At 44.7% G+C, this 15,020-nt stretch overlaps 1 protein-coding gene across 1 annotated transcript in view; it reads right to left on the bottom strand.

Moving 5' to 3' along the window:
* BID (BH3 interacting domain death agonist) overlaps window positions 1-11,849 on the bottom strand; it is a 25,065-nt gene extending 13,216 nt beyond the window's left edge. The window contains exons 1-3 of the mRNA XM_035903346.1: window positions 11,828-11,849; window positions 2,528-2,640; window positions 854-922 (exon numbers count right to left, since the gene is read on the bottom strand). Of these exons, the coding sequence (XP_035759239.1) occupies window positions 854-862 (9 nt within the window). The 5' untranslated portion in view covers window positions 863-922; window positions 2,528-2,640; window positions 11,828-11,849. The remainder of the gene's footprint in view (window positions 1-853; window positions 923-2,527; window positions 2,641-11,827) is intronic.
* Window positions 11,850-15,020: the final 3,171 nt, after the last annotated feature.

Below are 15,020 nucleotides of genomic sequence, written 5' to 3'. Positions count from 1 at the left end.
CTTCCTTTTCCGGCTGATATACCTGTAGAATCCCTTTTTATTATTCTTTGCATCCCTAGCCAAGTTAAGCTCCAGCTGCGCCTTCGCAGAAGTAGTTAAGGACATGTTGTTTACTTGAAAGGAGACTGGGCAGAGAAAGGGACAAACAACAACAACAAAAAGGAGAGTCCAGAAATGGAAACAAATGGAAAATAAGGTATATGGTCAGTCAGAGATCAACAGAAGGCACACCTCCCATGATCTGAGCATGGTTTACAAACAGCAGTGAAGCTCACCTGGTGACCCAAGCTCACTGGGACACCAGTGACAATCCCCTTGAACAACCCACTGGACTAGTCATCAGGTTTATATTCAGAAGGCTTGCGGGAGGGCAGAGCGAAGAGGATTATAACTGTACCCTAACACTAGGTGGGGTGAGGAGGATGATAGACATTTCAATTGCAGCTTAATGTAGTTAATAAGATTTCAGCGTGATAAATAGTAGCTTCATAACTGTGATTAATATTGCACAAAACAATACAATAAATTCCTCAGTGGTGTGTATTAATTTGATTTATTAGTTTTAGTAGTTTGTAGCTTAATCAATAAGCATGGTAGTCTCTTAAAAAGCTACATCTCCAGCCTGCAGTTTAAAGGGGGAGCATCACACTGCGAGGTAACAGGGAAGCAGCTTGCAAACTAAGTGGTTCACCCACTTCTTGTCTGTAATGGAGAGCAGCGGTGTCAAGGTCCCTGCAGGAGCTCCAAGGAAGATGAGAAGGACACAAGCCAGCGCTTTGAGGTATCTTGGAACAAGCGCACAGGAGTAACACTGGTCACTGAACCACTGACTTCAGTCACATCTGAAACTAACCTGTTCCATGATGGATTCAGAGACAGAGCAGCTCTTGTCACCCTCTGCTTCAGACCAGAAGTCCTTGCCCTGCAAAGGATAGTTAAAGAAAAGGGTGAAAGAAAAACATTTCCCATAAACCCATATCTTGCAGCAGTGCTCATAGGTCTGGCCACACCTCATAGAAAGTTACCTTTCTAGGGATGTATTTCTGGAAAGGGCTGCCCATCACGCACTGGCAGTCATAAAAAAAGGCTGAGAAAACCACAACTGTCCCAGCAAGAAGGGCCCTATTCACATGAATAAGGGGAATGAAACTCCTTCCTGCCACAGATGCATGGAAGACAGTGGAGTGACATAACCTATAAACGGGGCTTCAAAGCCAAGAGGTGGTGCTGGGGAAGGAAGGGATGACCCTTCATAGTGCCAGAGGCCAGAATGGAAAGCAGTGTTATATCACAGAGTTGCTGACTACCTACTGAGAGCAGGTGACCTGCTCGGGTCTGTGTGCACAGCAGCATATTCTGAAGTGAAACACCCAGCTGACATTGCAACACATCTGCAGGACTTGGGGCACACCTCCCCCTGCCTCACTCATGCAGAGATATATGTGTATACTCAGGCTTATTTCAATACTTTCCCAACAAACACCTAGGTACAGGGAAGGTTGGACAAAGTGTCATCAAAAAGCTTCTAGTCACATGAGCACAGCTCCACTAAGCCTCCAGGGAGGCCTGCTAGGAAGAAGGGAGAAAACAGGACGCAGGTTACAAGCTTCTCTGCCCCCACAGTGCGTGATCAGGGCTGGCAACCCTCAGCCCATCTTGTGGGTGGGCAGTGCCCAAGGGAAGAGGCATGCAGGGAGGGCAAAGAGCATGGTGCAGTGTGGCTTCCCTCACCCACTAAGGAAGGGCAGCTGGTAAGAGCACAGTGCTTCCTCCTCATCCAACCAGGCGTAGCTGCTGGGGGGGTGTCAGCCCAGCAGCCTAAGCACTAACATCTGCTGCAGGAAATCCCGGAGCAAGAAAGGTGTGAGAGCAACACAGCACATGCCAGTAACACAAGACTACCTAGCAAATGCCAAGGCAGGGAGGATCAGAACCCTGTTTGTGAGCCTTGCATTTGCTGCCTTAGATGCAACAATCCCACAGCTGCACACAGAAGTTGCTGGTGCAAGCTGGCTTCAACTTGCGGCTGACAGCAGGCAATACCTTCCCACCAGGCCTTCTTCAACCCAGGGCAATAACCTGGCTGCTGCACAGGTACCTTCTGACCAAAAAAGGGGGGAAGGCACCAAGGAGCCCAAACAGACGGCCTGCTAATCATCAAAGACCTGGGCTAGTGATGAATGGTCCTATTTCATAGTAACAACCTCTCACAACTGTTTTAAATAACTCAGTGCGCTGGTGAAGAGGGAGGAAGTGAAAGCAGAAATGAATTAAAACTCTGAAGGAAACCACAGTAATAATTTCAAGAGACCATGAATTTCACAACTTTTCAAAGGCTCTTAGAAGTCCCCAAGACCAAAGCACAATCTCAAATATGTCTAAAACACACAATGGCCTGCAGGCAACCATGACCTCTTTTTCCGTTTAGTTGTTGCATCAGACTAATGGCTTCCTGAAAACACAGGCCTAGCCTTTGGTGCTTTGCATTTTTCTCTGTTCCATTCAAATCCCTATTGCTGCTACTCACCTCTACCCTAAAGAGTATGCTGGCTGGGGAGAACCAGTCCTCTGCCCTCTTCTTCAGGACCTGACAGGGCTCTGGAACAGGTCAGGGTGACCCCTCTCCTGGGCTTGACTTTGCTGGAAGAGAGACAGATGTTAATTCAGGTTGGAGAACTTGAGACAGAATTCCTGAGATTAAGAGGAAAGTAGGGGTTTAGCATTAAGTCTGTGGCAGAACCTTGGCTTTGTGCAAACTCCTCAGGAGTTGTCCACACCAGCAACATTTCTGTAGGCTAGGCAAAACCTCAATTTGCACATATTTTGTTTGTGTATATAACATTTATTTTCAATTCAAAATAATTCAGCCCAAAACTAAGGTGTTCATGTTACAGCTAGTAAACAGTGGATATCCTCTGATACTAACTCCTGCCGAGTTAAACACCACTTCCTGAACCATCATGGCTTAGACTTCAGGCTTCCCGAAATAGTACTGAGCCTCTGCTACCCACATCCATCATAGCAACCTTCTTGGGCTCTACCAGTGTTGCCATCCCCACCCAGCTCTAGCCTATGCCAAAAGCTTCACATGGGACCACAGCATTACTCTACAACTGGTCAGATTAACCCATGCTGGCTAATTTGGGATGGTAATAGCCAGCTGACTTTAACGTGAGTACAAGCTGAATAAATCTCCCCATCTTGCAAGGTGCAAGAAGTTGCACAGTGCTCCGTTCACACCACACTACATACACGGAGGGGCAGATGTTCTCCCACAGTTCTGGCAGAAGTGTGATGCAACACAAGCCACTACAGCTGCAGGTTGCACACAAGTGGCCAGATGTGGTGGTGAAACTAGCTGTGTAGCACCAAAGAGATTTCTTATTTGCAAGGGATTTACAACAAAGCCTCTTCCATCCAAACCGAGCCAAACTGTGCTAGGATGACCTACTTTTTCTCATTGATGAGAATTCCAGTAGATTGCTGGAAGGCAAGTTGTTGAGCACAGTCAGGTGGAGATAAATAGACTAAATAAAACATCAGCCTGCAGAGGGACCAATGTAATCTTTCTTACAGCAAGAAGATGGAACAGAAATAAAAGTCAAGACACTTCCTTGGGGGGGTTTGCCACATCTTTCCAAGGAAAGCTCAGAATGTGGCTGTAAAACACAGATTCCCTACATTTTTTGTCACACTGTTTCACAGTGCCAGGATAGCAATTTGGGTCAGTCCAAACACTCACGGAAAAAAGGCAACCAAGAAGAAAGGCGCTATTGTCTTTTCCCACTCCCTGCTTTAAAAGATGAGGCACAGACCACTCCAGTCCAGGGAAAGTAAAGAGGCACACTGCTCCATCCCCAAAGCAGAAAAGACAAGTCAAACAAAGAGATCCAGGTCTATTCTGGGCATGCCCATACAGCTAGGCCCAGAAAGGCAAGGCATAGCAGCTTGGCACAAGGCTCTGCAAGTGCATTAGCCACGCTGGCTTACGATAGTGACTAGAAGCTGCAAGAGGAGCTTGAGCCTGTATGCCTCTGCACGTTCCTCACATCAGTTCCTGGGAACGTGCAGGAAAGATGCCTCTCTGTATCTCTGTAGACCCAAATACAGTGTTTTGAAAGCACTTATGCTTTTCAAAAAGAGGTACAAGCTTATATGCTAGTCATGGCAGAAAGGTCCTCCCTGGGTGCCCTGCACAGGTACAACACTTGGAGAAGAGCCTCAATGCAGACAGAAAGGGACTGAGCAGCCCCTGCCCTGCCAGGGTGCCTGCTGCACCCAGAGATGTTAATGGGTGTGCAGAGGGAAGAGACCTACAATATAGAGGGGTTCTTCCCATCCCCTTCCCCTCAGGTGATCATCTCAGCTTTATGTAAAGCTAGACACTCCTCAGGGCAAGTCTACAAAAATAGTGACATTAAAAAAAAAAAAAAATCACCCCTCAATTGCAAAGTTGCAAGCTTGTCCGGTCCTGCACATGAGCAGAGGTAAGAACTGCCAGAAAGACAAAAAAGAAAAAGCCTGCTACACTCCAAAGTACTTATATGATAAAAAAATTAAAGTAAGGAGGCTTGAAGATGATAATTTCATGAACTGAATTCCCTGAATCAAAGAATCACCACCCAAGCAGTGAAAGTCCCTGAGGGGTTCCAGCCCTCAGCTAATAAAGTTCTGCTTGGGTGGTCAAAAACACACCTGAGAACAGGAAAAAGTATTTCTCTCACACCACAAAATGGCTCCCTAGTACTATAATACAGGGCCAATTATTTTTTAGCTAACTAGTAATTTCAGAAACCTCAAGTTTTAGATAATTACTTTGAATCAATGCAAAGGGCTTGGAGAATCAGGAAGTTCCTCCTGAGAAGTCAAATTCCTTAATGGAATCTCAAAAAAAATTGGTCTCATAAGGAGCAAACCCCAAACAGTCAAGTGTAAGCATGCCAATGCCACCTGAAGTTTTTAATCATTAAGACTTTAGAATCCTGATAGTTTTAGATTCAGATCAAGACATTTTCTGGTGGATGGAAACAGTTACCTTATATTGCGTAAAAATCATCTTTAGCTGGAGAATGAGAAAATATGGAGATAAAAGCTACAAACACCATCTGCATTCAGATTTAGAGTAAAACTAGATAATTTGCAAAGGCTGCTTTAGGGTCACTGAAAGTCTTGGAATGAGTTCTATGGAGCACAATTTTAAATTGAAATACCAATTAATTTTAATACATTATTTCTTTTCACACTTTCACTCATTAGGTAAGTAAGCTTCATGTGTTAACTGCCTTAAAAAATGCTCAGTCCTTTGAAGTGTTCAACAAATAAGACAACATCCATTCTTTCATCCATCATCTTTAGAAAAAACACAGAGGGGATCTTTTAAACACAAGTTTAGCACACTTAAATCAGCTCTGAAAAGACAGTGTGGGGCACCTCCATTCCAACTCAACGTTGTGTTGGGATACAGGACTGTAGAGAGGCATACGTTAAGTAAACATAATTACAGTCACAAGAGCACATCCACATCCATCAGCCATTTGTCAGTGCGGAACAGACCTCATTCCACCCCCACACATGCCAGTTTTCCTAAGAGAGTTCTGTGGATGCTTCCCCCAAAGCAAGTCTCCAAGGCTTCCCCGCCAAGGCAATCACAGCTCTTTAGACAAGGCTAAATATCTCAAGGGATCTTTCCTCAAGCAACACAGGTCCTTCAGGTCTGCTGTCCCTTCTGTTTCTTCCTCTCATCCCCGAGTTGTATTAGCCTTTCAATTTTACAAGAAAATCACCAGAGCAGCTGCTCCCAGCTGCAGCTCACCAGTGAGGAGTGGCAACTCTGGGAGCAGGAGTGGCCATAGCTGTGCTGGAGAGACACCAAACTAGGTCCTCCCTGTGACATCGTTGCCACATACTACATATTTCAGGAGCAAAGACTGCAACCACACATTTCATCTTCCCAGGTGGGGAGCTACACATGGGTAACAGTACCACTGCAAAACATGTAAGGTTTCACCTGCTCTAAAAGCAGTGTGGGGTTAGGCTGTACCTCCATGCACTGCAAGCATGCACCCCACACAGCAGCAAGAATCAGCCAAATAGCATATGGTTACCTGTTAGGGGGAACTCTCAATAGTTCTCAAAGCTGTCATAAACAGGAGTAGGTCCCAGAATCCCTACAGCAACAGTGCTAAGACACCCTATAAACCAGCTTTTGTCCCTTCACAGCTTCTGTTACATCTTTAAGAGAGCTCAGAAAAGAACCCACCCACAAATAATAACTCTGCTTACCATCACTTCCCCCTCTGATCCTTTACCTCTCCTCACAGCTCACCCAATTATTACTATTCTCAGCCGTATCAGACGCTGTCTGGTTATGAACACATACTCATTCCAGCAGCGAAGTCACATGCCTGTAGGACTGAGTCCTTTAACAACCTGTCTGGATTCTGAGACACATCCCTTACAAACACCTGGACAAACACACTATCAGTCAATGGACCTATTGTGTGAGTTGTCAAGATACTCATCTTTATGTCTCACATTTGAGTTAGGAGTGAATTAAAGTCTTCAAAGCAGAAACTGCAATAAAGCATCAGTCACTGACATGGAAAAAATTTCCATCCTGTGCACTGTTTTCTCTGTCTGGCAGCTGAAAGATAAGAACTTTATTTTTGGCAGTCAGGATGACATCATTGGAAGAAATGAAACGGTGCCCATTAGTCCCTCCTGGACCTGGTGGCTCTTACCTGTCTTGTAGGCAAACATTTCATTGTGGAGGTGCACAGCTCTTTATTGAATAAGGCATCATTTTACAGGTAAGGAAACTGAGTCACTTGATGATGTGACCTGACATTTTAAATCCACATATCAAGGCATAACCACTCAATTTCACTGCCTTACTGAAAACTCGCCACAGGCACAACTGCTTTACGTAACCAGCCATTACTGGGAAGTGAGGAAGAGAAACAGTGCCACAGGCTTACCAAGTTCCTTACTTGAGGATATTCTAAGCTGTGCCAAACTACTGTCCATAGCACTTCAAGTCATGACAGCGTAAGCAAATCCCATATGATACAGCCTGAAGTCCCGAAAAGAATCTCCATCACCCTGCCACACTCAATTTCTAGCCCATAAACCCAACAGGAACTAAATAGCTCAGCTAGCAGCAGATACCACAGCTTTCCCTCATATTTCTCTAGCTACAGAAGAAGCCCGACTACTCCCACAGCAGCTGCACATGCACTTGTGACTTTGCAAGGAGAGAGAGAAAACAAACAGCAAAAGGGAAGATAGCTTGTTGATCTGCAAAACAGCACTAGGATGAATAAATAGGAAGTTATCATAACCAAAGAAAACCTGTCCCCCATCTCTATTCAGCCTCCAAAGGCTATACCAGCCTGTAACAGTGCTTAGAAGGCCCCAAAGACTTTGCCTCATCTGAGACCCACTGTCTTCCTAAAGTTGAATTTAATTCTAGACTTTGGAAAGAAAAGCAGGGCAGTGGGGGAACAGAGACATTGCAATATATTAGGCAAGTGAAGGATGGGCTGAACAAGCTCCTCCGTGCATCTATGGATGCACATAGATGTGCTACTGTGAAACCAAAATGATGCTTTGGCACCATCTGGTTAATACCAAAGCTACTGGCTTGAAGCTTCTTGGGACTTTCCCCACCACAGGGAACACAGCTTCCAAACTACAGATATTTCCCATGCATTTGCCTCCAAGCAAGGATACAATGTCAACAGCTTCATTTCAGTAGTGGCAAAATCAACAAGCCATGAGCAGAATACTTTGAGATGCCAGCAGGTCTGTGGCCCAGTGTTGGAGAGGCCCCATCCCCCAGTCACTTGTGATTCATCTGTTAGGCTTTTAGGAAAGATACCTTGCTTGTCAGGAACCACTTGACTGTTTAAATCCACCCTCCCTGCTACTCTCAAGCACGCTTCAGGCTGTCAGCTTTTGTTTCTCTTCCTTTCAGCTTCAGATGGGAATAATGCCACTACCCAATCACTCCAGCAGCAATAAATAAAGCAGTTTGCTCATAACACCTTTGATGCAAAAATACACTGAAACACGCCGAATACTTCCTGCTCCTAACAGTTTCAGTGTATACTTATCTTCCAGTATTCAGCGGCACTGACACTAAATGGAACACAAAGACCCAACCCCAATGGATGCTTGCCCAACCACCTCCTTAGCTGGGGCATCTTTACCTTTGCTTCTTTATGCTGCCTTAGTACAGACTGAACATCTCAGCCAGGACACCAAGTACTCTCAGCTGTGTATTTTGACTTAGAAATACATTGCACAGTTTGTTCGATGAAGATTTGTTTTTCTTTTTGAAAGAAAAACTTCATTAGAGACAACTCTAAAAAGAAGGTCTCAAATAGCCTTTTTATTAGAGATTTATTTCAGCTCCCCAAGGTCTGCTGCTTTTTCACATCATTTTTCATGACGACATGAAAAACAGCTATCTTCTAGTTATCAGGGCAGTACTTTGACTTAGTAGGAAAAACATCCAACTTCATCAACCTTTATTTTCATTTGGCTCAAAATGCTCTCTTGCCCAGCCCCTATGCAGAACATCAATGAATAAGAAGTAACACTGCTGTATTAGTAATTCTCCAAAAAAAGTAGGCAGGAACTCCGATTACTGTGGTTTCTATATCAGATCAGTGACAGAGGCAGCATGAAAACATTGTTCAGTATTCTTCAGAAGCCAGCCTACAGATGCAGCTGGGCTGAAACTGAGTCAGCAGAAAGCCTGCAGCTCAAACCACGAAAGCTTGGAGCTGGGATTTGGATTCAGCTAACTAAAGCTGGACCCAAATGGAATCTGCACATCTCCACATTTTGGGCACATCCACACCTAAGAGGAAGGAGCAAGATATGGATTGTGACTGCCACAGTGCAGCTGTTTTTTTGGACCTGGGACTGAGCTTAGTTCTTCCCCTCTGGTGTTGAGAAAAGTAACTCCAGTCAGGTAAGCCTGCCCTGCATTTCACCTCTTCATAAACGTTAAGAAAATACTTCTGCCTTTTCTAAGGACCTGGCAGGAGGAAGCAGAGCGAACCCTGATGAAAAGCCACTATAACTGTCACAAGACTGCTGGTCTTCACAGGGTTAGTTTTGCGTTCACAAGTCAAACTGTATCAGCCCAGCAGCTGCAACACAACCCTGCAGTAACATCACAGGGCATAAATCAAGCTGTTCTTGCTGTTTGCCTCTCAAAAATGACTGGAAAACAGAAAAGACTGAGGAATCACAGTTCCAGTCTTAACATTACAAAGGAAGGATAACCAGACTGAGAGCAGGGAGCTCCTCAGTAAAGTTGGTAAGTGGTAGGCACTGGAACAAATTCCAGCCATTACTGGTGATGTGCAGGTGACTGTGTCGAGCGAGAGAAATGCAAGACTTGCTTCCAGATTTAGAAGATGCCCCGCTGTGGCATCAGCACTGATACGTGCATTCTGGCATGCTTTTACAGTTGAGCAGCGACAGAGCGCTCAGTGCCTGGAGCAGAGGGGACAGTCCCGCTTATCACTTGGCAACACTGCCTCCAACAGATGCAGGTGCCACTTGGACAGGCTCTGACAAGAACTGCCAACCAAAAGACCTCAGAAAGCGAGACTGGATACAGTAACTGCCATGCCACCTAGAGGACAACAATATCCTCCTTGTTTTGAGCACATGTACTACTGTTACTGTGCACCAGCATGAGCACAGATCATCCATCCATCAGGAAGTCAGGAATGCTGCTTCATATTGCAGCTTAGATGCGTTTCACAGCTGATACCAACAGTAAGGGGGAATGCAAATCTGTCTTTTCTTTGCCTGACATGCAAGTTAAGCGAGCAAGGGAGGAAACTGATCAAAAATAAAGAAAAAAAATCAAAAGGATGGCTGTATGGGCACAGGTGGCCACTAACTCTCAGCCTCTGGTTTCCTGCAGGCCCTGTGACTACACAAGAACTCCTCTTCCAGACTCGTAAGTACCAGGAATATCTGCACTGAAAAAACCAGAAGCTATAAATATGGTCACAATGGGAAAGTTTAAATACCGGATCAGCATGGGTCCTTTGAGAATACATGTCCAAGGAACAATACATCATAAGAGAAGCTGGTCAAAGCTCCCTGTTTAGTTAAACAAGTATGCTGATGCAACAGCCAGGATGGCACTTGCAGAGCTATTAAGCAACATCTCAGAGCACAGGACAATTTACTTTAAAAAAAAAAAAAAAAAAAAAAAAAAAAAAAAAAAAAAAAAAAATCCTTTTAAAAAAACAGACCGGCTGGTACCCCCCAGAACAATTTAAGTGGAGTCTGTTCACCTTATCACACTCAGAACATTCACTCTACAGGAAAGACTTAAAACAGTTATGGAAGAAAGGGTACAGAGACAAATCTTCAGAACAGGACGCTTATCTGCTCTGAAAGCACACACAACCCTGTCTCAGTATTTGACAGCTTCTCTAAAACATGAAAATGAATTTTAAATGGGCTTCCTTCCTCCTAAACATCAAGTGTATCATAGCAGTAAACACCTCTTACATTCCTTGCTTTTATGAAGCAACCACGTACCAGTACAGGCAGCCAAAGAGATGATCCTCAGAAAGCAAGCCTGACACCAGTCCTTTGATTACACTGAACACACTGGACCTTAGGAGAATTCTCTTCCGCCATGTTGTATTTCAACCCCCTACTCCAACCATGATGGATGTGGATAAAGCCAGTGGAAAATCAAAATCGTCTTGAAGGAATCTTTTAAGACAGGCGCCCAGACATCCTCAACAACCTCAAAGAGGAAGTTGCGCATCAAACCAGGCAGCCAAAAAAAAAAAAAAACCCAATGGCAACTCAGGACAGCATTCATAGCCCTGATCAAAGCCTTTTGACAGCAGCACCTCATTAACATTGTGAGAATAGAAGAACGCATCATCTCTCTTAAACACCTTTAACACAACTCTACACAGCTTTGAAAATATCCTCTTTCAGAGAAACACGGGAGGAGCCATTCGGAAACTGTGAGAGCAGAAATACGGAACAGTTGCCTCCAGGAACACACATTTCCTGCTGCAGAGGCAAACCTACGCACTGACACAAGGTGTCTCAGCACACTGCCTCAGTCAACATTGCTTCTGGCCCTCCAGCTGTAGGTCTAAAAGACATGGTAAAAAAAGTGTCAAATTTACTAGGAGAGAACAAATGACTGTTCAAGAAATAGTGCAAACCATTTCACTTTTCAGTTTTATCTTGGAAGGAAACACAGATTAATGTTAAATCCCAGGAAGTTAATATAAAACCAAAATACAGAACTAGTTGATCTAAGTGAATTTGTTTTGTTTGGCTGTTAATCTAAGGTTGTAACAACAATTACACCAAAATACCAGGTGTTACACTGACCAAGGAACATTTTTTTTCTTCTTTAAATGAGACAAAAGAAATAGCTGAATACATTAGAGACCTGGGCATTGCCCATTCACCACAAGCTGCAGGAATACTAAGAACTGATGAAAGGTCACAGTGTTTTATCAGAAAATACAGCAGGTTCACGGACACTCAGACAGAAATTCAACATCCATGTGTACAATGATTGCACACACAGTCCAATTCCCCTGCTCATACCTTCAGTGAAGCTGAATAAAAGCTCAGAGATTTTAAAGGAAAGTGGTGAGCAAAATACTGGGGTAGGAGCAGTTTAAAGCCACGATGACACCGTCCTCTCTCGTGAGAGCATTTTGAGGATGTATTGAGGTATACAGCCCTTTCCTCACGTTCACCAGCAAGGACAGTCCAACCAAAGACCTCTGTGACCAGGAAGCACTCTTACCTCCATGCAGTGCCATACTGGTGCAAAGAGATGGGAAAGCCAGCAGACTGGATCAAGGAGCGAAGGTCCTAAGCGCCCAAGGCAGTGCTGACAATGCTCTAAGCCATGGGGCTACTGAAGGGGATGGGGCTGAAGGATTCTTAGAGCAGCTGTTGCAAAGAAGGGTGCAAAAAGACACATCAACTTGAGCAATTGCTTCAAAAGTCACGCTGGACGCAATCAATGCATGCCACCTCATCCAGGTATAAGGAGGTGTCTAACACACACCACTAGCAACTACAGGGTCCTGTTTGCTTCCCAATATAGTTGAGATAACAGCAAGATGTCAGGACTTCGCTAGACATCTGGTACAAATGAAGGCATTCACAGAAGCTTAACAGATTGCTTTCAAATGCAAAGAATGAGATTGGATGCTCTGCCTGACTCATAACACTGCCTTTTACATTTTACCCCTCCTTTCCCTATCCTTCTTTTCTGGTCTGGGTCAAAAAAAAAAAATAAAAAATCTCAGACTTGTAAAAACTCTGGGGAAGGGACCAACTATACACATTCTGCAATCATTACTAGCTAGTTTTAATTAAAGCTGAACACAGCCCCCTGCAATCCCCTCCAACTGCAAGATAAGCCATCCAAACCTAACAGGGGATCAGACTTCAAGTAGGAGTTTCACACCTTTGGCCAAGCCTTGAGTTCAACTCCCTAATTAGAAATATTTGCACTTACTTGGCTTTGCACAGCACACAGATATGAATATAATTCCAGCCCCAAATACTTTGTAATATGACATAACAAAGGCACAGCATGCTAAGAGAAAACCAGAGGAAGGCACTTTGCAAGGAAATACCAGATTTGCTGGTAAATTCCGCTCTTTCACCAGCTGAGGAACTGCTAACTGGTGGAAATGAAACCCGCTCATCTGCACTCAATTCCCTTCAGCACAGAAAACTGCAGACCAGGCTGATTCCCCTGCCCTCTAGTGCCTATTAGTTCATACCTGGCAGCCATGGGAGCTGCTTTACCAAGGAGCCAACACTTCATAGCTGCTCCTCCATCTTTACACCAGCAGTCTTTGCACCAAGCATACAAACCTGTTAAGAGTTATTGTGTCCTTACTCCGCCCCCATTTGATGGGACATAGGGAAGCCTAACTTCTAAGCACCCTGCTGTGCCAAGGAGGCCCCCAAAGGTAGCAGTTGCTAGATTAATGTGCCTGCCTGCTTCCAGATTAAACAATTCCATTCTACTACAGAAAAAAAAAAAAGTGTATCTGTTTGACCTGCCAGCTCTTCAGACTCCTGCCAAGTGTGGATGACTCCTATCACCCTGTTACACAGGATAAACACAATGCTCAGTGAATATACGCACCCACACCAGACTTCCCTAGTTATATATCACAGCTCTTACTGTTTTGGGAGCTAACAGAAATCAAAAGCCACATTGAGCACCTTTACAAGGCCTTCACATCATCCAACAGTATAGCATCCTGGTGCTGGGTACAGGTACACCTAATTCCCAAGAGCAGAGACTCCAGGTTTGCACAGGCAGCACTGGTGGAATGTAGCACACTGTTCTGCTGATGGTGCACAGTGAGAAACTGAGTTGAACTTGGTGTCTCAGCTGTACCAGCGCCAGCTGGCCTCATCTGCCTGTAAGAAATTGGGAGGGTGGGAACCCAACAAAACCACCTAACCAAAAACCAGTCCTATTTTTTCTTCCTAAATTCAGCAGATGTCACCAAATGCAAACAAGAAGGAGCAGCCAAATAAGAAGGGGAGATTTTCACACCAACCTTTCTTAGTACAGGGCAGCCTATCCAGAAGACTTACAATCAGATGTTACACTCTGTGTGTATGCAATGGAAGCTTTTTACCTTGGCTGATCCCTAAACCCTGCCAGTCAGTTACTAGTAATGACAGGTAAGAGACTTAGGAGAGAAGGCAGGAAAACGGGAAGAGATGGGCTGCAGAAATTCAAGTGAGTAACAGAGAGCTAGAATGCTTGTTTTTATACAAAACGTTCCTCCAGTGTTTTTGTGTAACATCAATCGCACAGAGGAGATCACAAGGAGTAGGTGTTGCAAAACTCTACCCTAAAGATGACTCCAAACAACATTAAACTTGTTATGTAAAGAAGTTGCCAAGGAGAGAAAAAAAATGCACAGAAACCCCCCTACTGTTTAATTAATACCTTTTTAAGATGTTGTACTTCCACAGGCAGGTGAAAACAGAGTTTCAGTCTGATTATAGTGACAGAAAGTTACAACAGAACACCAATCAGTCTTCCCCACAAGTGGACTTTTTGCAAAAAGTCCTCTGCCAAAAAAACCAAACATCTTAAAATAATTTCCTGTTGGGGAACCACCTTGCTCCTTCCTCTACGAAATGCTTTAATCATTGTGAAAAGACAACAAAACAAGCATCCTACAACCCAGATACCCCAAGAAACATTAAGAAGAGTTACCAACTTCTCCTGAAATATGGACTTTCTGGGCTAAGACTTTAGCAATTTAAATAACTCCGAGGCCTCATACCTTATTTTTTTAGTTACAGCTGTAAAATATTGTGCTTTAAAAGACAAGGACCTGCCCCCCGCAACTCACCAGTTCCCCAGCCACTGCCGCTCCAAGGTAGAGAGACCGTCACATGCCTTAGAGTGTCACATGCCTTAGAGAAACACCTTCCTAAGGAAGGGAACCTGCTCATTCGGCCCCTTTCCACTTCACACACCACCCAGCTTCCTGCTCCAGCCCTCACAGACACCCTGAGCTGAACATTGTCCTTGGGTCACAGGAAACAAAGGGGCAGCCAGGGCGCTCGCCACCTGAGCAGGCGGCCACGGACACCTACAGCTCTGCGGAAGGTGAGGAGGCTGGAGAAAAGCACACACTGAACTGAGCCTTCTGTATCAACCACCAGGTTTTCCTACCCAGTTATAGCACTGTTGTTAGAAATCCCTTCTCGCCTTGCTTTCTCGCTGTAGCTGCCACTCCCACATCCCTCCGTTGCTGGAAAGCCGAGGCAAGCACGGGTCCGTCTGGAGTTGCTGCTATTAATTAACTCCTTACTCTCCCCTGCCCAGCAAATTTCCTTCCTGCCTGGAAAACTCTCCCCACAGTCCGAGGGCGAGGTGTTGGAGTTTACCAAGCAGGACAAGGCGAGAGAGAGATCTTTTGACGGTTTATGAGATACCACCT

The sequence above is a fragment of the Egretta garzetta genome, unplaced genomic scaffold (genome assembly GCF_000687185.1).
Source record: "Egretta garzetta isolate BGI_Z169 unplaced genomic scaffold, ASM68718v1 scaffold511, whole genome shotgun sequence".
Taxonomy (NCBI): Eukaryota; Metazoa; Chordata; class Aves; order Pelecaniformes; family Ardeidae; genus Egretta; species Egretta garzetta.
Note: the sequence above shows the minus strand (reverse complement) of the source record. Positions and strands in the feature narration are given on the sequence as shown.